At 44.4% G+C, this 24,715-nt stretch overlaps 1 protein-coding gene across 1 annotated transcript in view; it reads left to right on the plus strand.

Annotated features, from left to right (window-relative positions):
• Pcsk2 (proprotein convertase subtilisin/kexin type 2) overlaps positions 1-19,506 on the plus strand; it is a 270,294-nt gene extending 250,788 nt beyond the window's left edge. The window contains exons 11-12 of the mRNA XM_032904319.1: positions 4,000-4,227; positions 16,604-19,506. Coding sequence (XP_032760210.1) covers positions 4,000-4,227; positions 16,604-17,090 — 715 coding nt within the window. The 3' untranslated portion in view covers positions 17,091-19,506. The remainder of the gene's footprint in view (positions 1-3,999; positions 4,228-16,603) is intronic.
• The last annotated feature ends 5,209 nt before the right edge of the window (positions 19,507-24,715 follow it).

Genomic DNA, 24,715 nt, shown 5'->3' on the forward strand with positions numbered 1-24,715 from the left:
TTCTTTAGAAGGCAGGATTGTTTTGTAGATGAACCCACTGGGGTGAGCTCAACAGCTCTGCTTTTTGATTGGTTGTGGTTTTTCATAGTGGTCTCCATCTGTTGCAAAGAGGAATAAAGAAAAGGAAAAAGACAACTATTGAGAGTAAGCAGTGTCCATGTAGTAATATCCTGTCCTGATTTCTCTTATTTTACCTGCAAAGTATTCTAAGTCAGGCCATCCACTTGGTTCAAATGACTTCCTAAATATCATTGTCAATACTTTAACTGGTTTTTTTTCTAACTTCCATTACTAATAACAAACATTCTTGAGTGCTGACACTGCATGAAATAATTCACACACGTGACCTGCATTACATACATGATCTACATTTGCGCCTCAACAAACCTTCAAGACATCTTCCACACAGGAAAGATAGGAATCTAGGACTCAGATGTTGAAGTAATTTATCCAACTTCACACAACACAGTTTACTCCCTTGTGTGCTTGAGTCTAAATCTGGCGTTTTTCTCAGCCTGACTACTGGACCTAAAAAAAAAAAAAAAAAAAAAAAGCAATCCCTAGAATCAGTACCAATCCCATGGAATTCAAACCTATCTGCTCTGAGATATGTTTTAACTATCCCTTGATGATTAAAAGATGCTGCCAAGATCCAGGACACCATCTTAAGCCCATGCTTTCTACTATTGGTGTATGGAGGAAATATCTGAGAGGTCCCCTTACTCCTGACTCTCAAACGCATAGCTTCCCCGATACTGATCCAGAAGATTGGGGAACCTGTATCTGACACTAGTGCCCAAGTGGTCCTGATTTGGGAGGTTTGAGGACCACAGTGAAGCTGTCTGTCTGGGAAAGCTCAGGGCCTACACTGCGGCTCCTGCAGCAGCCTGAGCTCCTGTATCGTGACAACTCTCACTGCTTCAACATTGGGTTGCCCACCTGTCCCCTAAGCTATAGACTGTGAAGGCAAGGAATTCCCTATGACAAAGCTATAATTAGTCCCATGCAAGGATGTGGTAGGCATTCAATAGACACATTCAGAATATATCATGTGCTGTACCTTCCCACACACACGTGAAGAGCAGGTCATATTAGTTATTCGATCGCCTCCAACACAGCAGCCTTTAATACTGTGGCGCTTTACAGTTTTACTCTGCCATTATGTAATAGCTGTTGCCTGTGACTCTTGAGCTGACATTTCAGGGTTAAAGCTTAGGGCAAGTTCTTGGAATATCTATTTGGCAGAACAGTATATTCTACCAATCCTGAAACTTTTCAAAGCAGCAGTTGTGAGGAACCGAATTTTACTTGCAGGTGTACAAACATTTCTGCCGCACACAGGGTTAAATGAGTCTGCCCTGTTCCCATTTATCTCAGAAGTGATAGGTTCTCTGCTGTTTCACACACACCCCCGACCAAACTTCAGCAGAGCGGTGAGGTGAACATCCCCAGACACTGGGGACATAACTTTGTATGGTGGACGTAAAACCTCCTCCCCTTGCTGGCCCGCCCTCGGGTCCCTCAGATTCCCATTTGTCAGCGCTTCTAGCATTTGTAAGCTCAGAATCCCATTCTAGAAAAACATTGCAGTTAGCTGCAATCGGCTTCTGGATGGGCCAGACGCGTTCACAATCTTCCCAAAAGTGTTGAGCTGCCTCGAACCGTCTCCCTGGAAGGCACAGGTGTTTGGGAGAATGAGGCTTGCCAGAGATCTTTGACTCAGGTTCAGAGTTTCAGACCAATGCACTTTGAATGTGTTGAATTTTTGCCAAATAAGTTATATCATTCCTGTCCTTCCAATTGCTTGGCTCCTTTAAAAAAAAAAATCATCATCCTTTTGATTGGTTGGCTTCTGAGGACAACAGTAGTTCACAGGGTTGCCTTTTCCCCTCCATGACCTTTAGCAAAAAAATTAATTCTGCATACAGCCCAACACACCAACCCCAAATGACTCATGGAAATGCTAACATCATTTTTTTCCAGAGCTGAGGACCGAACCCAGGGCCTTGAGCTTGCTAGGCAAGCGCTCTACCACTGAGCTAAATCCCCAACCCCCTGCTAATATCATTTTAAATCCAGGCATTGTCTTTCTCTTCTAGTCTAATCTACTTTATCAATTAATTATTATTAAGTTTTGAGAAATTCTCCTGGTGCATCCCAAGCAACTCTCAAATGCTAGGATTGCCTGGATTGCGATCCTGTCTGTTAGAATCCGGTGGGGAAGTTAACGCTCTCCAGCAGCTACTTCTCACTCCCAGAGGCTAGGGTTTAATTTGTCTGTGATGAGGACTGAGCGGAGGGACTTCGAATCCCACCAGAGAGATCCTGCAGCCCAGATTGATTGCAGTAAATTGATTTCCTAGCTCACAAAGAAGTCACAACTTGCACTATTAAAAGCTGACACTGAGCAGTAATGGACACTGGTTTCCAAAGACTGTAGTGAAAGTTGTCAAGAGACTGCCCTGTGCCTTGGGCACACTGAAGGTATTGGTCTTGCCATAAACTGACAGCTTCCTTAGTGCACTGGGTAGTGAGCACCTTGATTAAGAAACCATACACTGCAAGCACCAGAAAGTGCACCCTATATTTTCCTTCAGTCATGATACCCCAAACTAACCTTAATCAATTCCCGACACCATAAATTAGTTGTCTCTGGTTTTATGCCTTAAACAAAGGGAATCATATAATATGTCCCCTATACTGGTTTATTTTCCCTTGCTATAATAAAATACCTGATTCTGGGTACTCAACAAAGAAAAGTGGTTTGTTAGCTCACAGATTTGGAAATGAAAGCCCAAAACCAAGTGCCCCATCAGTTTAAGCCTACTCTGATAGACAATGGTCATGGCAGAAGCACAAGATTGAGGAAGGAATCACATGATTAAACAGGAAGCCAGAGAGTGGGGAAGAGCTGTGTCCTTCGTAACCCCTTCTCTAGCCACAGCACCATAAGAATTCTATCAATGCTTCCAGAGGGCAGTGCCCACCATGACCCACTCCCCTTCACCCCTACAAAATCTCTTAAAGCTTCCACCCTCTTTCCAGCAATGACGCGCTGAGGACCAATCTTCCAACACACACTCCTGTAGGGATTCACTCAATCCTATCTCAACCACAGCCTTCTCTTCTCTCCCTGGCTTCAGTATTTTGGTAAAACTTGTCCATAGCAGGCTGGGGAGGCAGCTGCATTGCCCGAGTACTTGCCAAATATATGCAGGTTCCTGAGATCAATCCCAGTACCACATAAACAGGATGTGGTAGCCTATAATCCTCATACTCGGGAGGTAGAGGCAGGAGAATCAAGAATTCAAGGTCATCTTCAACTGCATAGACAGTTTGACGTCAAAGCTATGTGAAAGAGACCCTGTCTCCAAAAAAAAAAAAAAAAAGAAGAAGAAGAAAAAGACATTTCTACATATTATTAGAAATAATCATAAGCCATTCATTTTCTTTTTGGTATAGTATTCCACATTCCACAAGTTGTAACGCAAAAATGTATTCTACTATGGTGAGTAATTACAAGAACCACAATTTAGAGGCATGAATAGTCTATTGTACTTAGCTGCTGCATATGTGCACATTTGACCAGATACATATCTAAGAAAGGAATTACTAAGCTATGTCGTGCACATTGACAACCTTAGTAGATATAGCCTATTGTTTTTCAACAATTTATACACATATCAGAAAGTCTGAGTTCCAATCGCTCCACCTCTTTGTCAACACTTGGTATACCAGTTCTTTTCATCTGAAGTTGCTCCAATATGTGTACAAAGTGCTCTCTAGAAATACATTTTAAAAGTAAGAACAGCAACGATATTTTTAATTGACATACACAGTGGCCCTAGATAGTGCATGAACGCCTTCCTTGAGTTAAAAGTTCCCAGATGTTCCAAAGTCTCCTAAGGGGCTATGTCTTGAGCACGTCTTACATCAGTCATGTGTCTCCTCCTCCCTCACGCTTGTCTTTGTTCTGCCCTCTCTGCCTCCCACAACCAGCGTGGATCTGACCTGGCGAGACATGCAACATCTGACAGTGCTCACCTCCAAGCGGAACCAGCTTCACGATGAGGTTCATCAGTGGCGACGGAATGGCGTTGGCCTGGAATTCAATCACCTCTTTGGCTACGGAGTCCTTGATGCAGGTGCCATGGTGAAAATGGCTAAAGACTGGAAAACTGTCCCAGAGAGATTCCACTGTGTGGGAGGCTCGGTGCAGAACCCTGAGTAAGTAGGGGCAGAACTTTACTGCCATGTGTGGAAGGTACCCACTGACGACAATCCCAGAGTCCCTCTCCACAACAGGAAATGCCCTGGATTTCATCTGGGACAATCAACTTCTGGGCAAAGCTATAGAGATGCACAACTGTGCAGGAAGCATGACCCAGGACAGAGCTGTGTAACCTGTGTTGTAGCTGTTTCCATAGATTACAGCATTATTTTTAGCACAGATTAATTAACCAATCTAGCAAGCATGCAGATCGGTAATAAAACATGGCTAATATCCCAGAGGCACACCATAATCTCTTCCATCATTGTCTCCCCAAGAGCAATCACTATTCCAACTCCATTGGGCGGTTTTGCTATTCTACACTTAATACAAATGGAACCTACATTGTGTTCTCTTTTATATATATCTTCTTATGTGGAAAATTGTATTTGTGAGATTTGACCACATTCAGTGTATGCTTGTAGTTTATGTTGATCGTTCAAAGAACGATCCAGTATAGGCCTGTCACTACTGTTCACTGTATTCATGGGACAAGGGAATGGCTTGATGTTTTCCCTCATGGGGTGACCTGTGATTTAGAGGCATCTGGATGAGTTCCCTACACAGAAGCCATTGATTCAGTCAAATACAGCTACTCTCCATCCCACTTCTCCTGTGTGACAAGACAATTGGTCAGTAAAGAGACCTCGTCATTTAATTTCTTTCTATCCTTATTGATCCATTAGTAAGGTGAAGCTAATGATTTCTGTATTCCGTACAATACCATGAAAAATCACAGAATGCAAGGATTTGTTTGTAGGGAGCAGTGTTGAGATAAGAGATCATGGTGTAGTATAAGCTAACTTCAGCTCACAATCCTCCTGCCTCAGCCTCCAGAGTGCTGGGATTTTTCCGGGTGTGTTCCATAGCAGAAATCTTATTTGAGTTTTGATAAGTATTTGCACCTGGGGAACTAGCACCCATAGAAAGATAGCATATCCGACCCACCTGGATATGTTCCTCGGGTTCCCTTACAATCAGAACACACACTCTACCTACAGCCATTATTAATACCAATTCTGGTGTTCAGATAGATTCAAATCACATAGGTGCTTCTGTTTCGTATTTATTCCGCTCAACATTAAAGTTGTGAGATGCGTCCCCATTGTTGCATGTAGTAATCTCTCATTCACTCTCATTGATGAGTTTGCCATTGGGAGGATTCACCCCTATAATGTATGCCACTTAAATCTTCCCCTCTGTCCCCTTCAAGCACCTCCCACTCCTGCCTTTTCTGATGATCACCTGAACTTACAGAGACCTAGTCAGACTAAGATGGCACCCTCTTCTGTTTCTCTTTGGCCTTGGATGCTCTGCAGCTATTGTAGTCAGTAGCCTGGTCCTGAATTCAAATCTGCACTTTGACAATTTAGACCTCTCCACTGAGCTTTTGACCTTTATGACTCTCTTTCTTTGTCAATCTCTAGTCTTTGTAATCTGACCCAATTGGCAGTATGGAATCTCCAAACCCCATCCCAATATAATGTTTTTGAACTTATTAGAGAAAATGTATAGGGAGACAAAGCCAATTTTTTTTTTAAAACACTACAGTGTTTTTAAAAGTTGTTTTGTGATAACGTAATGCAGGCTCTTTTCTATAAACAAGTTGAACAAAATGTTCTAATGCCCATCAAATTTACTGTATGCATCTAACATACACAATATATTCAGAGCAGTGATGAGGGAAAGAAGTCCTCTGTGAAGCCAGGCAAAGTGCCACACACCTGTGATCTCAGCACTGGGGAAACTGAGGCAGGAGAATTACAAAGCCTAAGTCACACGGCAAGATTCTGTCTTTTCAAAAGACTCCTGCAAGATGCATGCCATATGAGATATGAAAAGCTCTGGCTCTCACAACAGGTATGGAACATGCTGGGACCACTCTGTATCAGGCGGTACAGTCATGAACCAAACGGAAGCAAAGTTTCCCTTATACTTCGGTGAAGGTTAAGATGCAGAGTGTTTTTCTCCCATGTGAATGGATATGCTCGCATTTTTTTTTTTTTGAGCAACAAAAGGGCATCTTCTTTTATTCCTAATGTGACAATGAAACTAATGCCTCTTTCCTTACCAAATTTCTGAGAGGTGTTAGTGACACAGTACAAAGCCGGCACCTGGTGGACACATAATGAGTGTATCTTTGCCTCTTCCTCTCACCCATGATTTCAAACACTCCTAGTTCACACTTTATGGGAAAAAAGATGATAATCCCTTAAAGCTCAGGAAGAAGTAACTGTCTGGTTCCTGTGTGGATTCCAATTTGTGCCTTATGTTTAATGCTTTCTCAAGTGGGAAGACTTGGATGTTCACCCTCCGTGAACTAGCATATTCTTATGAGGGGAAACCCACCAGTGAGTAAGCATCCTCCCCTAGTTCATCATCCTTCCACTGATGAGCACTCTCCATAAATGAGCATTCCCCCAGGGATGAGCATTCTCCTTAGATGAACAGTCATTGTGAACATCCTCCTTGGATGAGCATCTTCTCTGATTGAGCATCCTCCCATAGGTGAGCATCCTCCCATGGGTGAGCATCCTCCCATGGGTGAGCATCCTCCCATGGGTGAGCATCCTCCCATAGTGAGCATCTTCTCTAACTGAGCATCCTCCCAGAGCATCCTCCCATAGGTGAACATCTTCTCTGACTGAGCATCCTCCCATAGGTGAGCATTCTCCCATGGGTGAGCATCCTCCCATAGGTGAGCACCTCCCATGGATGAGCATCCTCCCATTGGTGAGCATCCTCCCATGGGTGAGCATCTCCCATAGGTGAACATCCTCCCATAGGTGAATATCATCCCCTGGGTAAACATCCTCCCTTGGTGACCATCCTCACTGTATAAAAAAATACATCCTGCAGAGCCTCCAAACTTCCCTCAAAGCCATTCCATGATTTCATAAAAAGCTCACTTCATCAGCACTAAATAGCAAAGCAAAGATTCAGACCAGGTCCCACAATGATCTAAAAGCACAAGCCTCAAGCAATTGTTATAGATCCTGTATCAGCCACAAAAGACATTATATGCATTTAAGACAGCCTCAGAGCATCAAATACATCAGTGTTTATTAAGAAAAGAAAGGTCAGAACTTCCCCCTTGGATTGATTTCACCTAGAGCAAGCCCAAGTTTGAATTCTCCATTTCTCTCCCTGTGTCTTTTAACCACACGTTGCTTATAGTTACTGGATTGTTTGTGTCTGTGTTTGGGTCTTCATCTGTGTCTGTGTCTGGCTGTGGCTATGGTTGTGGTTGTATCTGGCTGTGTCTGTATTTCTGTCTGGGTCTACGACTGTGTCTGTGTTTGGTTGTGACTATGTCTGGCTATAGCTATGGCTATATCTGTGTCGAGCTGTGTCTGTGTGTCTGGCTGTAGCTATATTTGTGTCTATGTCTTGCTGTAGCTGTGACTGTGTCTGTATCTGGATCTGTGTATGTGTCTGTGTCTGTGACTGGGTCTGTGTCTGTATCTGTGTCTGTGACTGTGTCTGTGTCTGTGACTACAACTTTATCTATGTCTGGCTGTGTCTATCTGTGTCTGTGTCTGTGTCTGTGTCTGTGTCTGTGTCTGTGTCTGTGTCTGTGTCTGTGTCTGTGTCTGTGTCTGGATCTATGTGTCTGTGTCTGGATCTGTGTCTGTGTCTGTGTCTGTGTCTGTGTCTGTGTCTGTGTCTGTGTGTCTGTATCTGTATCTATTTGTGGCTAACTCTGGCTCTGGTTGTTCCTATTGCTGTGTGTGTGCCTGTTTGCCTGATGTTTAACTGTTCCTAGCAAAAGGATTTAGTCAATGTTTATTAAGCAGCATCACATGAGGAAGGAAAGGGCTACTTTACAGAAATCTTTAACAAGTTTACAAGGTATTAAGCTATTTGCTCTGACTCATCCCAGAGCATTCAATACTGCAAGCATGAGTCTATTAAATAATACTTTATGCCACTTCCAATATTTATTGCAGGTATTTGGTGTGTAAGGTTGGTTTTGACCTGTTTGTTGCTTTCAAAAAAATAGTTATCTTAACACACGTGCACTGCTCTCTGGCCCAGGGCACGGAAAAGCATGTGACTGAAGCTCAAAGTTATACATTAGCTTAAGTTGTAAAAGCAGATTACATGGGAAATCCAAGGTTAGTAAGATTGGTTGTTAAGATGTCTTCTAAAAGGCAAATTAAACAAAGGCTAAGTGCACAGCAGAATGTCAGGTTAAACTTAAGGAACTTGAGATTGTATTCTTAACTTGGCCGTAAGGTCCAGGAAAAGTTCCAGTCTCATAGAATATAACAGTTCTTTTCATAAAATTGTATCACTACAGATAGACATAGATAGATGATAGATAGATAGATAGATAGATAGATAGATAGATAGATAGATAGATAGATAGATGCTAAAAATTGCTACTCTAAAGAGTTCCTGAGAGCTTTTGCACACATTTCATTTGACATTACTAGCCTAGGAGGTGTGTTCTATCACGGTTACTTTTTACAGATGAGGAAGCTGAGGTGCAGAGAGCATAAGAAATACGTTCAAGGTCAAAGGACACCAAACCAAAGGAAAGGCCAAGGGCCAGGCTCTTTTTACTCTGATTCTGGCCTTAATTCATTGACCAAGTGACCTCTGTGCCATCATGCCCCATACCAGGCTATGTGGCAGTCCTGCTGAAAGCTCAGCGGCATCCTCATGGGTCAGGACAGGAGGCTGGCAAAGGTTGAAGTCACACAAATGGTCACATAACTACTGAGTGGTCAAGATTGGATTTGAGTGAAAGCTATATAGGGCCTTACTAGTGTCTCAGTGAGTCTACACGGACAGAGGTGAAACCTGGGGAATTTTTCTAATAAGAAGTCTCCTGAAGGCTTTGAAAACCTACCTATAGAGAGCTCCCAAAAATCCACAACTGTCATTGCACTGTGGAGCATCCAGTGTCCTTTGGGAGTAGCAAACTACCAAACAGAGAGCATTGAAACACTGTCTGCCTGGGGCACTTAGGGATCGACCCTATTCAGCACAACTAACGGTACCTGCAGTCAGTTATTGAAGCCTTAACCACTGCGTCTCTTGGTAGAGTCTAGAAGAATTTCTTGGAAAATTTGGAGGCTGCAAAGCTTTCTAAGTGGTGAAGTGTTTTATATCTACACCATCCAAAAGAGTAGTGTTCTATTGAGCACTAGAGATGCTAAAAGCACAACTGAGTAACTACAGTCCCCATTCAACCTGATTCCTATGCACTAAGGTTCCTAGGACAGTTCCTTCTCGGCAGAAGAGTTGCTGAACAGGCCAAGCAGAATGGGGAATTGCAATTTGATAGCATCAGCTCCATGCAGAGAGTCAAGAATGTGAGGCCAGAGCACCTGGCCAAACGTAACAGTCTTGGGTGTCCCTTGTGCTCCTGTCAGAAGAGCCACCACTCATTTACCTCACACAGAGGACCACAACAACAGCATCAGAGCTCAGAGGCTGAACAGGAGGTGGACAACATAGGGTTGACCATGCCACTTGGCAGAGAGGACGCCCGGTGACCTGAAATCACTTCCAAGGAGCTCTGATAGATAGCCTCCAAACAGTCGCTTTCCACATCACTCGGGCTGCACAGAAAACAGCGGGTGAGGTGGAGAGGGCTCTGAGAGCCGTGATTGTCAGGTATATGGGTTTCCACAGCATTTATCTTTCCAGAGAAGGAGTCAATTTGAAAAGCAATTTTCTAAAGAACTTTATCAAGAGAGTCAGTGAAGGGTGCTCAAGGAGGATCAAAGGGAAGAGAAAACCGGCTGTGACCAGCTGCGCCAGCCATGTGCAAAGAGCAGAATGAACTCTGCTGCCCCATTACCTGCACAGAGGGGAGCGCTGAGCTCAGGCCAGCCACTCACTCTTCCCGCCGGCTGTGAACCCAAGGAAACCATTGCTGCAGTTCCTCTAGCTGAGCGTGTGCTCCAGCTGAGTTCCAGGGGAATTGGGGGTCAGGGGGGAGCGTTAAAAGCTGATATGAACGTCAGAGGTGGTCTGGAGAAGAGTGAGAAGAACGTGCTTTGCCCCGTAACTGCTGTGCAATCCAGCTGCACCAGTGTCTTCCTGGGTGGGTCATTGGGCACCTACTGTGCATACAGAAGAGGAACCCTAAATGGATCCCTCACTAGGAGTCCCACAAATGCAACGCCGTAGGCATTTTATACACTTGAGAAAGAGTGGCTGGTGTCTGTGACTAATGAAATAATCACAATAGAGCTGGATCCGTCACACAAGGGCATTCCACGGAGTGCACCGGGAAACGTCTGCTTCTAGGCAGGAGTCAACTGACTGCTTGCTTAAAGCAAAATATAGCAGAATAAAGACGGGAGGCACCTATCTTTTGGGGGTTTGTTTTGTTTTGTTTTTTGTTTTTGTATAGGACTTGGGCACTGGGCTTTTGTGCATGTCCTCCTGTGGGGTGAGCTGCTCTGAAGTGTCCTGCTGAGTGTTTGCATTGAAGGCTGTCCAGACACAGCCTCTGAATGGGCACTCTGTGAGGGTTCGAAATATCTACCTCACAGCCACTTACTATTTTAACTTCTTTAAGGATCGATCTTGGTTTGGTTTTTTTTGTTTGTTTGTTTGTTTGTTTTGTTTTGTTTTGTTTTCATTTAGAATTAACTTTTTTTCCTATTTTCTTTATATAAAAATAAGATGACACCACTGTAGCAAAATCAAAATACAAGTGGGAAAAATAAATAAATAAGAAACCCCTGGAAAGTACATTTATCCTCCAGTGTGAGGGTGTGGGGTGGACTTTGATCCAGGACCACAGTTGCTCGGGACATCGATGGATACCCCGTTCCTTCTGTAACAGTATCCGGCAAGCCTATGACATACCTGTGACATACCCTCCTGCATGCTCCAGCTCATCTCTAGATATTTATTTAAAGGAACATGTGCTGATTTAGAGATTCCTTACACTGTGCTGGCCAGGGAACAATGATGCATGCTCAATACCAATGGGATCTTCTTCCTGAGCTTCCCCATCTGTCATTGGTTGATGCCATGAATTAGCAAGCCATGGATTAGGAACTGTATCATCTCAGTTCTGCAGAGGCCACGGCACTCGCAAAGCTCCTGCCTGTGAGAAGAGAGCGCTGTCCTTTCCTTTCTGTAGTACTGAAGTTGAACCCAGGGCAGCTATAAGCAGTCTGGGCAAGAGCTCTACTACTGAGCCACACTCCCAGCAAGGAGTCCCCTCTCTGCCAAGCTCTGATTTCACGTCGGTCTTTTAATTTCAAAGATCTTAACATTCCAAAGCAATCCAATTAAGCATGTCCTCTTTGGGGACCCTAGTTCCTGTGCAGTAAGCAGTTTACGTATCATGGGATCACAGGAGGTGGAAGAGCAGAAATTTCCCCATGGCTCCAGACAAGTCATACTCCCCAAGCATGGCTTTCTGATTCCTGTACACTTTCCAACCTCCTCGGCTTCTAAGAAATTTTGTAATTCCTAACAAAAATTGATGTGTTTGTTCTCACCCAAGTCTGTCTGTCCTTTGGCTTTCCAAAATGTGTAATAACCTTCCAATGCTTGTATCCACTTCCTCCATTTCTTCCTAAACCCACTCCCTCTCACAAGTGCACAGTGCCCCAGCTCAAGACGCTGGGCAGGAAGTAGCTGGCCCTTGTTTCTGTTGCCCTTGTCAGCTGGCTGACACTTCTTGCTTTGTCTCTGTCTCTAACGTCTGCCCTAAGGGGAGTGGAGCAGAATTTCAGAGAAACAGACAGCACGATGGACAGCTAACCTCTGCACACTGGAAGTCAAGGCAGTGCCAGCGTAGCTCTCTGTACAAGGACTTCTCAGCTTTTGTTTGTCTAGTTTCATCTTTTGAGATAGTGACTAACTTGACACTTGTTCCTGTTGACCTTGAACTCCCAGAAAGCCTTCTGCTTCTGCCTCCCAAGTCCTGACGTTACAGGAACAAAAGGAACTAAAATGATTGAAGTTACAAGACAGAATGGTCCAGTATTCTCTGCAGACAAGAACGACATGAATGTCTACACTGAGTGGCAACCGTGGTGGTGTTGCCGGGATGAGAAGGTGCCTGGATGTGGAGCCTGAGGACCAATTTGAATATATATGCTTTACAGATGGGAGGCTTTCCAGAGAGCCCCTGTAGGGAGTGAACAGTTCAGATTAAGCCGGAAGGACCTGAGAAGGATGTGCTATCAGGTGTGTGCACCTGTGACCTGAGCCACTGGGACTCTGGACCATCAATGGCACTGAACAAGATGCTCCCCTTTGATCTGAAGCACGTGTGCTTATGCCATATGTATATTTTTCCAGCCAGGCATCTTCAGAGCCCTGAGGAAAGTGGTCCAGACAAGGGAGCAGCAGAGTTAATGCTCACACAGCCAGAGAAGGGATGGGCTGTGGACCAGGCATCTACTAAATCCATCTACTGAATCCCTTCAGCTGCAGAATGCCTGTATCTTAGGTTTGGCTTGATGTGAATTTCTCTCCTTCTATCATAAAAGGTCACCTCATAAAAGGTCACCTCAGCACTAGAGCGGCTCTCTCACTTGAAGGTCTCAGTCACAGAGACTCTAGTGGGTGTTGTGCTGCAGATGTACACAGAGCTAAACTGCCTCCCCTGCCTCTAATCCTTAGACAATCAAAGAAACACATCCTGTTTTGTTTTGTTTTGTTTTGTTTTGTTTTTCAAAAAGAAGTAAGGTCACTTTTCTACCACATTTTTTTACAAACTCTTTTGAAAAGGGAGTGTCCTTGAGTCACTCTAGTCCTAAGTACCCGGGATCTAATTGGAACAGAAAAGCAACTTCCCTGTGCCCAGAGGCCTGTCCCCTGGGTGGATTGAATCATTAAGATAATAGACTCTTTTATTGGTGGTGGTGGTTTGTTTTGTTTTGCTTTGTTTTGAGACAAGGCCTTTATTGTAGCCTAGCATCAACTTGAATTTGTTATGTAGCCCAGGCTAGCCTGAAACTCATGATCCTCCTGCTAGCTTCCTACGTACTGGGATCTCAGGTGTGCACCTCTATGCCCGACCAATAATGACTTGCATTCAGCAGATAATGAGTAAGTTCCATGGCGTGGAATGAAGGCGGTTATTACAGTGACCATCCTAGTTGTTGGCTTGTGTGTTTCCTGATTGGACTTTTCAAGTGAGCCAAGACTACAGGAATAGGATGATCTGTTCAGACTATGTCAGGCATCTTCCTGACTTCATTCGTTGCAAACCCCAGACTCCTTGGATACCATCTTGTGAAGCCCTTATAGACCTGCTCCTGCCTTCACAGAAACCCCGTGGCAAACTGTTCTCAGATAAGGTGCTAGCCATTCTCGAGACCTCCAAAGGGTGGCCAGAACTCCTGCATTGCTAAATCTACATATCCCCAGAACCTGTGAGCCAGGAAGAAACTGGCAGTCATAAACACAGAAGCCCAGGACCCCTCCCACCTATCATTGTCCTTATCATGTTCAAATTCAACCAAAACAGTTTCCACTTGAAGTAACTATCAAATCAATGAGTAAGAAGTTAATTACGTTAAAATTCTAAAGTAACCTTCCAGTTCTTCACTCCTGCTCCCTGCATTTTAAGTATTCCATGGTCATACTCTAGCACAGTGCCTACCGTGCTGGCGTGCAAAGCTACAGAACACACAGTAGGAGGTTCTGTAGGCCAGTGCCAACCCAGCCACTTATACATGTCTCTGTATACACACATGTATCTAACCTGACTTCCTAAGCTGGCTTCAGGACTACTAGCCAACAAATTCTGAAGAACCTAGGACTAACATGTCATTTCCCCGCCATCCCCGGCTCTCTGTAATCAGTGACTGCTTCGTGGGTCATCAAGCATTGATGACATCTCACTCCATGGAGATACCTATTTTCCACATTCCTTCTACAGCTGCTCTGATAAAACGCCCTGCCCAAAGCAACTTATCTGGTGCATAGTTGAAGGTTATAGTCCGTCCTGTCAGGGAAGGAACAACGGCAGTGACTCGAGGCAACTGGTCAGATCCCATCCATAGCCAGGGAGTGGAGAATGGTAAATGCCAGTGTTCGGCTTATAACGATACAGTTCCGAGTCCCCATCCAGAAAACGGCCCCACATACAGCAATTAACCCAACCAATATCCTCCCTCACAGTCATAGTTAAAGGCTAACGTGAGTCTAAATGACCCCTCACAGACGGGCCTAGAGGTTTGTCTCCTGGGAGATTCTAGATGCCATCCAGCTGACAATCCGTATTAACCATCATAGTTTTCAAGTTGCTCAGGAGAGTATGCCTTAATTAATCGAACATGGCGTGTGCTTCCAGAAAACCCCTCGGGTTTGTGATCTTGGTTCCAAGGATAATACAGATTCAGGCGTGCCACCAAGCTGGCTATGTGTGGAAAGCATCTTTTTACAGATGTGTTCTACAAGATCCATGTTTCTAAATAGCTATCATTTCATAAAAACAAGTAACTGTGTACTGTTTGGAGTTCTAAATGGAAACCCATACAGAACGAGGAAACGTCATAGACAAGGAGTCAAGGAAGAGCCCTACCACGTACTACGAACCAGGCACTGTGGTTGGTGCTTTCTACACAGTCATTAACCTCACAGGCTCACCTACAACAGACACACGTCATACACTTAAATAATTTTTCGATCTCTCACGACATGTAAGTGTAAATTCTAATCCCAATAAGTGTGTTTCCAGACTCTGCACTTCTCCCGTCATGCCACACTGTCCTCACATAGTTTGTGTCTAATGCAGGGAACTTGGACCTTTGCATATTCAAATTCATATTCTCCTGGAATGCATAGATGACATAGAGGATGCCTGGGCTGGCCTCCCAGGTCCCCAACTCTGGCCAAACACACCCCCAAATCAACTGATCTTCATCTGAATGAGTGAAACCAACTTCAGCATTGTTAGTGGTAGAAGAGTAGAGCGTCCCCAAGCTAAAAATCAAACGTGCTCCAAGATTCAAAATGATACCGTAAGTGGAAAATCTCACACTGGATCTCATGTGACAGCTTCTGGTGAAAACATCACTGTACAAATAAAAGTGTTATTTATGCTTACCTTCAGGATGGCGTATAAGGATATAAAACATACATGATTTCTCTGTTTAGACTTGGCTTCTATCTCCAAAATATCTCATTATGCATAAGCACATATTCCAACATTCCAAATCGAAAGCTCTTCTAGTCCCAAACATTTGCAATAAGGAGAATTCCATCTGTGGGAACCATTAAATCAACAGTAGTGCCCATCCAAGGGATTTAGCACTTTAAAAAAATGCATTGCGGAGACTTCTTTTTGCAGTAGGCAGCTAGCTGTCCTGGCAGAGGCTCATAATTGGACAAAGTACTAAGAATAAATGACTATTGAGTCCTCAGTCCCAAATAGCACATTTATACCAAGTCCCCAAGACTCAGAAAACATTGCAGAAGGGGGGACAGAAAGATTGTGAGAACCAGGAGATAAGGAAGAGTGGTGTGAAATGCTCTTTTCTGGCCTTGACATGGTCATGTGCTCATTAAATCACAGCAGCTGTGGTCACCTACAGTCTACACAAGACAGAGGCCTTGACAACCAAGATAAGAGAGGGACCCATGGGCCTCCACCCCTAGCTGGGAATTCCCAGCAATTGATGGCTGCTGTGGGTGGGGAGGTCATTTTTGTTCGGGTGTGGCCCATGAGTGTAAAGGCAGCACTAGTTGGACTAAGTATGTTGTTTTTTGTTTTTTTAAGAAAAAAAAATACATGAAATCAAAAGTCCCATGTTGGGGGCACCAGGGAAGTGGGAAGGGACATATAATTTATGGCATTATCAAAGAATAAAGAGAAAATGTTCTTTTAAAACAATAAGCCATTATAAGACCTTTTCTCCATCTGAGTCGCTCCTAAAATTAGCCCTAAGACAAGACCTTGCCAACGTGGGACAATGAGTCACACCACTGAGAACAGGGATGCCAGGGAACTCATTATGGACCACATCCGTCACTGATGCAGGGTTCTCCTGAGGAATTAAATCCCTGACACCTTTAGTTGCCATTCACAGACTGAGCGGCAGTGGAAGAAGCTGGGAGAGAGCTGAAGCAGTCAGGCTATGTGGGAGCTGTAGTTGCAGGTGACTTAGAGGGGCCTGGGAGATCTGGAAGGACACCAACAGTGTCTGCATCCCCTTCACAAGGAATGTTCACTCTCGGATTCACACAGTTGAAGTGAAAGCCAAAACCCCAGCCAGTCTCAATAATTAATCCCAAAGCCCTTTCTCTTCCTGCTACAAAATGGTGTCTTGAAACCTCTTCTCATGGCATAAATACCAAATAACCTCTTACCAAATCTCCTCCTCTCTCTGTCCTCAGGAAAATACCACCCACCGGCAAGTTGGTACTGACCCTCCAAACAGATGCATGTGAGGGGAAAGAAAACTTCGTCCGCTACCTCGAGCATGTCCAAGCTGTCATCACAGTCAATGCAACCAGGAGAGGAGACCTGAACATCAACATGACCTCCCCGATGGGCACCAAGTCCATTTTGCTGAGCCGGCGTCCAAGAGACGACGACTCCAAGGTGGGCTTTGACAAGTGGCCTTTCATGACCACCCACACCTGGGGGGAGGATGCCCGAGGGACCTGGACCCTGGAGCTGGGGTTTGTGGGCAGTGCACCACAGAAGGGCTTGCTGAAGGAATGGACCCTCATGCTACATGGCACACAGAGTGCCCCATACATCGATCAGGTGGTGAGGGATTACCAATCGAAGTTGGCCATGTCCAAGAAGCAAGAGCTGGAGGAAGAGCTGGATGAAGCCGTGGAGAGAAGTCTGCAAAGTATCCTGAGAAAGAACTAGGGCCACGCTTCTGCCTCCACCTCCCCTTCCTCCCTGTCTCTGCCTCTCCTTGGTCCACAGCTCTGGCAGCCACCAGCCACCCAGCAACTCCTGTTACCCCCACACAAGCAGTCCCAGCCTGGTCTGAAGCTTTGCTTGCTCTCAATGATTATTTTCACTACAATGGAAGCAATCATTTTTATTCTGTAGCCCAAATATAGCGTTCCTACCAACATCTATGTCCTATGTGTGATTCGACCTTTATTTCTGTCCTGTACATGGGTGATTATACTGCACATGACACCAGGACAGCTCTGCCCTCGCTTTTTTTTTTTTTCTTCCCATAACCGAGAAGAGGAGAGAACACATCTAAAAAGCCACAAGTGGCGACTCAAGAATGTTTGTGGTCTCAGCTGAGATACTGACAGAAAGTGAACTCCACAGCATAGCATAGGGGTTGGAGGGTGGCTTGAATTAAGTGAGACTAGTCAGGGATGTAAACTGAGGTGCATGATGAGAAAGATGCTGTCCCCACAGAGCCCTAAAGCCCCAAACTGAACAAGCTCAGGGAGTTTAAAAGGCATGAGCTTTGAAAATTTACTCCTAATACCCAAATCGTGTTCCCCCTGCTCTGCCAGGATGACATAAAATGGAACCACGTGGCTCTTCTGTCACCAGCTGCTGCTCTGTATTGGGATTGAACACACCAGAGCAGCCAAAATGCCTCTTACATTGAGTTCATCCACACACCGCAGTTTTCAGGGACTCTTTACACAGAGAGAAACTACAAGGTCGGTCCAGCTGCTTTCTGGCAAAGAGCAGTTTACCAGTTGTAGAAATAGGAGCACCCCTTTTCCTGAGCGGTTTTAGAGCTCTCCTTAGGACACAACCAAGAGGCAAGAGGTTTTTTTGGTTTGGTTTGGTTTGGTTTGGTTTGGTTTGGTTTGGTTTGGTTTTTGTTTTCATTTGTTTTTGAGAGCTTTGCCCACACCAACCGGGGCTTTGATTTCCTAAAACTATCGCTAGATTGCAATATCTCCCTCCCTCGAGTTGTAATCTCACTGATGTTCTGGGGAAATGGGTCACAGGGGGCACATCAGAAGAGCTCTGGTTGCAAGGAGCTTGTTGCATTGAGAGGGACACGTGCCATGTCATTCTCCATAACTCGAAGCCAGAAGGGAGCAAGAGACAACCTCTTTCAGGAAAGCACGTGTCACCTTAGCAACCTTGAGAATATCTGGCAAGCACCCCAAAGGTGACAGTTGTCAACTTTAAAAGACACCGTTTCATTCCCAGTCATTACTAAGGAAACCCACTGTTACTCGGTGTGCTCTCCTAAGGACTGACTTCCCACTCAAATCTTAGTGTCTAGTCCTCCTGCCCCACCCCAAGTTCTTGACCCCCACCTTCCCTGAAGCATGGACAGAACCTGGAGTTCCTTTGCTGAAGCCAGCAACTCAGAAGCACTAAGGTTCCATCCCTGGGAGGCAACTTTGAGAGAGCATTCTGGAAGGCTTTTTCATTCCTTTTCTCCCTGTTTAACATGGACTTTGTCTTCTCTGACACCTTGTAACTTTCCCTGTATCATGCTTTTGAGTGTAATAATCTTTATGATTTCTAAAAGAAATTTAGTACCTGTTGCAAAGGTCTTTTTAAACCACCGTAGATTTAAAGAAAAAATGGTAATCATTGAAAATTCATTTCACATTAATGGTCTGGAAATAAAACCAAAGGACATTCTGTGTGTGCGTATGCATAAATGCACACAGAAATATATATATACATATGTAGACTATATACATGTGTATATGTGTGTATATATACTTGTATAAATGTACATACACACATATACCTAAATATGTGTGTATTCTGTATGTATTGAAGACACAGACGCCATATACATCTCTAAAGGAGTATTCAGAAAATATCAAAGTGATTCCGGCTGAGTAGGAAGCCGGTAGAGATTCAGGTGAAATGTTTGTTCATTCCTTCCCATTACGGCACCTCTGTAATTTTGAAGCTCTCTGTATAAACATTAAATGTCTTATATCAGCAGCAGAAATATAAAATAGCTGTCCATATTTTCACATTTGTGGTACAATTTATGAAATTAGAGAGTAACTTATCTGCTTCTTAATAGAAATGGCAAGTTTTGATATGAGTATATAGTATATAAAGATATATAGTGCTAAATATAAATATTTGGTCTCTATTTCATTGTTGGCATCAGTATTAACACCGACTGTCTAGCTAGTGTTTTATATGATGCCCCTGAGTCTGATGCAAGAGACAGTCGTTTATTTTAAAGACTGAAAGCAAGTGAATAACAATCAGGTTAACGTTGTTACTCCCTGTGACAAAAATTTTTAAGTAAATTAAAAAATATATATGTTGTAAATTAGGAGGCTCAACAATAAAATATACCTTCTGGAAAAGATGTGGGATGTGCTGAATCTTATACAAAAACACTTCCACCCAGTGTTGGAGCCAAAACAGATCTTAAAAGCCTGCTTTAGTAATTATGCATGACAGACGTGGAATTAGCAGATAAGTCACGTGCAAATTATGATCAACAGCAGCATTTCTGAGACTTCAGTTGTCATCTTTGGTAGTGGGCTGTAAATTCAGTGTAGGTAGTCAATACCAGAACTCTTAAGAAGAGAGAGTAGACCACTCTTGTATATTAAGTACTATACCTGCTCCCAGAGTCCGTGTGTGTGTGTGTGTGTGTGTGTGTGTGTGTGTGTGTGTGTGTGTACAGGCATGCACCTGTCTTTCTTCCCACCTGAGCATGTATACTGGCACATGACGTAAAGTGTATGCCTTACTGTGGGCCATGATCAAAAAACCTTTCAGACCAAGCATGATGGTGCCCACCTTCAATCCCAACATTTGTAAGGCTGAGTCAGGCAGATCTCAGTGAGATTGAGACCAGCCTGGTCTACGTAGTGAGTTCAAAGACAGCCAAGGCTACATAGAGAGACCCCGTTTCAAGAAAAAGATACCCATGGTGTTAGAGCACACTAAGCTCGATGGTGTTAGAGCACACTAAGCTCGATGGTGTTAGAGCACACTAAGCTCGATGGATTTATGCTGTAACCCCAGACTCCGGAGCTCAGTGGCTCAGTGCAAAGGTTTATTTGTTATTCCCACGAGTTCAAACGCAGGCTGGGTAACTCTCCAAAGCTACGGATCTCCAAGCACCGAGCAGGGATCTAGGCCATTTCAGCTTTGTGCTTAGTGGTCTGAACATAGGGTTGCTGAAATCACCAGGCATCTTCTCATCCTCCCACTCTGTTCAGGAGACGGGCATACACTCTGCCCACAGCACCAACCAGTTCTTATCAAAGATCCTACATGAACACTGAACAACTGGGAAACGTAAGGCATCTAATGTAACGGGACACTCAGTGGGCATCAGACCCCCTATCCTGTAGCCTGATACTCCTGTAAAACACATTTTTAATCCTGCTTTATACAGTCACCTCTCCTCGTGGATGGTACTGTGCATTATTGCAAACTAATTGTACCTCACCCCATGTGACCCTATGTCCTTCTAAACATTGTTTTAAAGTAATTCATTGTAAATCATTTATAATGTTTTCTGATCCTATTTTTTATTAAACTCAATTATTAAAACTTCAAGTGAGCCTATGACTAAAAACACATGTGGAAAGATATAAGGCCCAAAGTTTGGTTTTGTGACATTGAAACATTATAAGTCAATAAGTTTGTTCACACATTGATACACTAAAGATTCAGGTGTGTGTGTGTGTGTGTGTGTGTGTGTGTGTGTGTTCTCTTTGTTCACTCTTTTTTATTTGTTTTACTTTATACACATTCTACCTGTGTGTCTGTTGGATCCCTTGGAACTGGAGTTACAGATGGCTGTAAGCTACCATAGGGACGCTGGGAATTGAACCTGGGTCCTCTGCAAGAGCAACAAGTGCTCTTAAGAGCTGCGCCATCTCTCCAGCCCCATTTTTAAAAATTCTTATAGAGTTATTACTCTGTGCCTTATAACACATGCCATTATAAATGAATGATGGTTTTCCATACATCGGTCACATTCATTAATTCAAGTGACGGTATGGAAAACACACAGTGCAAAGCCATATAACTGTACACAGGTTTAGATAGAAAGATAAATACTAAATTAGATGTGTTGACTTTGTATCCAGAGTGTTTGTAGATGCAAGAATATAATGTGTTCAAAAAAATAAAAAGAAAGCCACGAAGATTAGAAAGAGTGGGTGTGAGCGTGAAATAATTAGCACCAGCACATGTTTCATGAGCCAGTGCAGATGGTTCAGTTGTATCCAGTAAAGCATTTCTCTGCCCCTAAAGAGAGTGAGTTGATAGAGAAGGAGGTAGAAAGGACATTCAGCCTATGGGGACTTAGAATGAAGAGACAGGCTGACAGAAACTGGCAGAGAGCTACTAGCACATAGGAGAAACCGAGTATCTGAGAAGTGGGAGTTTCTCGAGAACGGAGACCAGTACACTAGGTGAGCCGGGCCCAGATGCAGTGCCCTGAATCCATCTGCTGCCAGGAGCCCCACCCCACATCCAACCACAGCTTTCTGGCGTCTCCCTCAACTTGGCAAGAATATTAACTGCACCTTCAGGAACACACACACACCTAGTCCAGAAGGAAAGTTCTTTCTACTGCAAATGTACCAATGAGTGAGGGTGGTGGGGGATTTCCTCTCTAGTCTCTTATTCATTTAGTTAAGCCATTTCTTTTCATTAAAAAAAACTGATCAGATTTGATTTCAGATTTCTATAGAATCAAGAAGTGTAAATTCTCCAGCCGGGGCTGCTAACTCAGCCCAGAGCGGCTAAGGCTTGGTACTGCTGAACTCCTAATTCTCAGTCTGAGTGGACTGGGGCAGGGTTGGGGTGAGAAAGTTGTTACAAATCTCAACCCACAAAGTTCAGAGGCCAGAGCAGCCCAATCCCCTAAATCTTACGTCAACTGTCACCTGTTTATAGACCAAGGAATCTTCTGACTCATGGGCCTTTTCATCCCAGCATGGCGTGCATAATCCACTGCCTTATCAAAATCCTGCACCCAAAAGAATGTTCCATGAACTATTCCCATTTTCCCTTGTGGTCCCATGCCCTCACACCAGTGACGGGCCATAAGTGACAGGTAGGCAATGTGGCCACAGGATGCACACATGTAAGCAAAGAGGCAAGAGTGGCTGCTAAGGGCACCAATGCCATGGGGCTATTGCCCCAGGAACCAATCTCAACTCAAAAGTCCTTTTATTTATTTATTTACTTACTTACTTTTTTATTTGTTTAATTTTTGCATCAGTCTGGCTTCAACTTGAACGTCCTATTACTTATTTATTTAGCATCAGTCTGCTTTTTTTTTTTTATGGCATTTAGTTGCTAGTATGCAAACCTAGGAAAATGGAGGCATTTGCTCCTAATGATACCCTTTGTCATTAGTGTGACAAATACCAATATATGGGCTAACCACAGATATATGACAGAAATTTTTCTATGATGAATATGATTGTAATGGTTACTTCAAGATTCCCCCCTATAGGTTTCAAGCCGAGGGAGTAACTACATGGAGTTTACCAACATGAAGGTGGAGACGCAGGTCAGAATCACCTCCCGATGTTCTAAGCTGAACTTGTGGCAGGCCCTGTGGGTGCACTGCTGTCAGAAAGACAATATACTATAGCCATGAACCAAATCCAGGCACGCCCGAGTTTGTAAATACAGTTGTATTGGAAGGGCGCACCTGCTTGTCTTTGTTCTGTCTGTGCTGGATTACAACAGCAGGCTTGAGTGATGGTAAAAGGCACGATGTGACCCTTACTTATTTAGTGCGTCTGTGTGTGTGTTCATATTCATGAGTATATGTGTGTCTTTGGAGGCCAGAGGTCAATGTCAGGCATCTTCCTCAACTGTTTTCCCTCTTGCTGTTTGAGACGTGGTGTCTCACTTGAACCTGGAGCTCAACTGGCTGGTCAGCAAGCCCCGGGGATGGATCCTCCTGTGTCTATCTCCCCAGGTCTAGGGTTACAGGTTTATCCCACCACTTCTGGATTTTTTTCTAAGTAGGTGCCAGGGGTAGGCCTCAGCTTCTCAGGCCTAGGACGGAAATGCTTCACTGACTGAGCCATCTCCCCAGTCCTCTGGGGAAGAAAATTGCCAACCCTTTCAATGAACCTCTTTGACCCATTAGGAAGATGGTTGTATAGTTTCCATATATACCAAAACCCAGGCACTCTATCTGCTTGCAGTATTCACCAACTGCACAAACGTAGCAGGCCTACTTGGAGCAGGCCAAAGGAGCAAAGTGTCAGTGCCCAAGGGTCACCCTCAACTAGAGAAGGATGGAACTGCTGATGCAGGATATCTGCTTCCTCACCTCCTGTTGGAACAACTTGAAGACTTTCTAGTCAGTCTCTTAAAGAGGTTCCCAACAGGATGCGGTCAATTTGCCCATACTGGTAGCCAGTCCATCACTGCATCCTGCTTGGCACATCCTTTCCTTATTGCACACCCCATCCCTTCAACACGCAGGAGACAGAAACCAGAACAGAGCATTTAACTAAGAGAATTTAATAATATGGTAGCAGAAACTGGGCAAAAGAATTGTTAGTTGATTCAAAAGACAAAGGAAAGCATTAAGTAGCACGTGGCTCGAGGCGTGTGTAATACGTGGGAGCCTCAGCCATCCAGCCTCTAAGGGCGTACCTTGGCCTGTCTCCTCAGTGTTGCCAGGAAATGGAGTATAAACACATAGACAAGGACCTTAAAGATGGTAGCCTACACCTGAGCAGAGTGAAGTGGAATCGACTCCAGTGGAGGTGTGCACACATACAGGTGTGCACATAACAAGTGGTCATCTGAATGAGGGGCGGGGGTCTCAGTTTCCCCTCAGGTTAGCAGATATTCCTTAACATGAACCTTATACCATTTTACCTTGTAAAAGCAATGTGCAAGAACTGGGCCTATTGCTCACTGGTGTTTGCCCAGCATCCCCGAGTCCCTGAAATTAATTGGATTCCTACTAGAAAGAGACGGTGAGCGATGCTTAGAGGCCTTTTGGAGACCTATGCAGGAGAAGCCCAGGTGGGTCAGGGTGGTATTAGACAATGAATTCAGGTATACATAGGAAAGGCTGGAATTAATGTCCTCTGTGCCCCTAGACCTCTGAGGAGGGCTAAATGGGTTAGTATAGGTACCTCTAAGCCACTAAAATCAGGTTGATACATGCAGATGCTGAAGCAACTGATATCCAGACTCAGCTGCAGCTCCACGAGGGAGCAGGGTGAGGAAGCTGGATTCACCTCTTCAGGCCACCAGAGCTGAACGCCCTAGACCAGGGAGCTTCCAGGGAACAGCTCCCTGCCCACCCGCACCGCTGAAGACAAGGAATCCGGGACGGAGATGATGGCAGATCTGAGGGTTCAGCGAAGGTCTGCTTCCTGGGTTTTAGACAGCAGCTCCCAACTTCAGCTCACTTACTGAGTTGTTTAAGAACATTGCTCTCACTCATGAGGCCTACTCCTTCCGCTGCCATCACTTTGGGAGTGGGATCTGGGGGCACTGGGACACAGCAGAAGCATTACCAGGGTGGCGTGGATGGACAGTAAGCAAACCGCAAAGGGTGGTCA

Source organism: Rattus rattus, chromosome 5 (assembly GCF_011064425.1).
Source record: "Rattus rattus isolate New Zealand chromosome 5, Rrattus_CSIRO_v1, whole genome shotgun sequence".
Taxonomy (NCBI): Eukaryota; Metazoa; Chordata; class Mammalia; order Rodentia; family Muridae; genus Rattus; species Rattus rattus.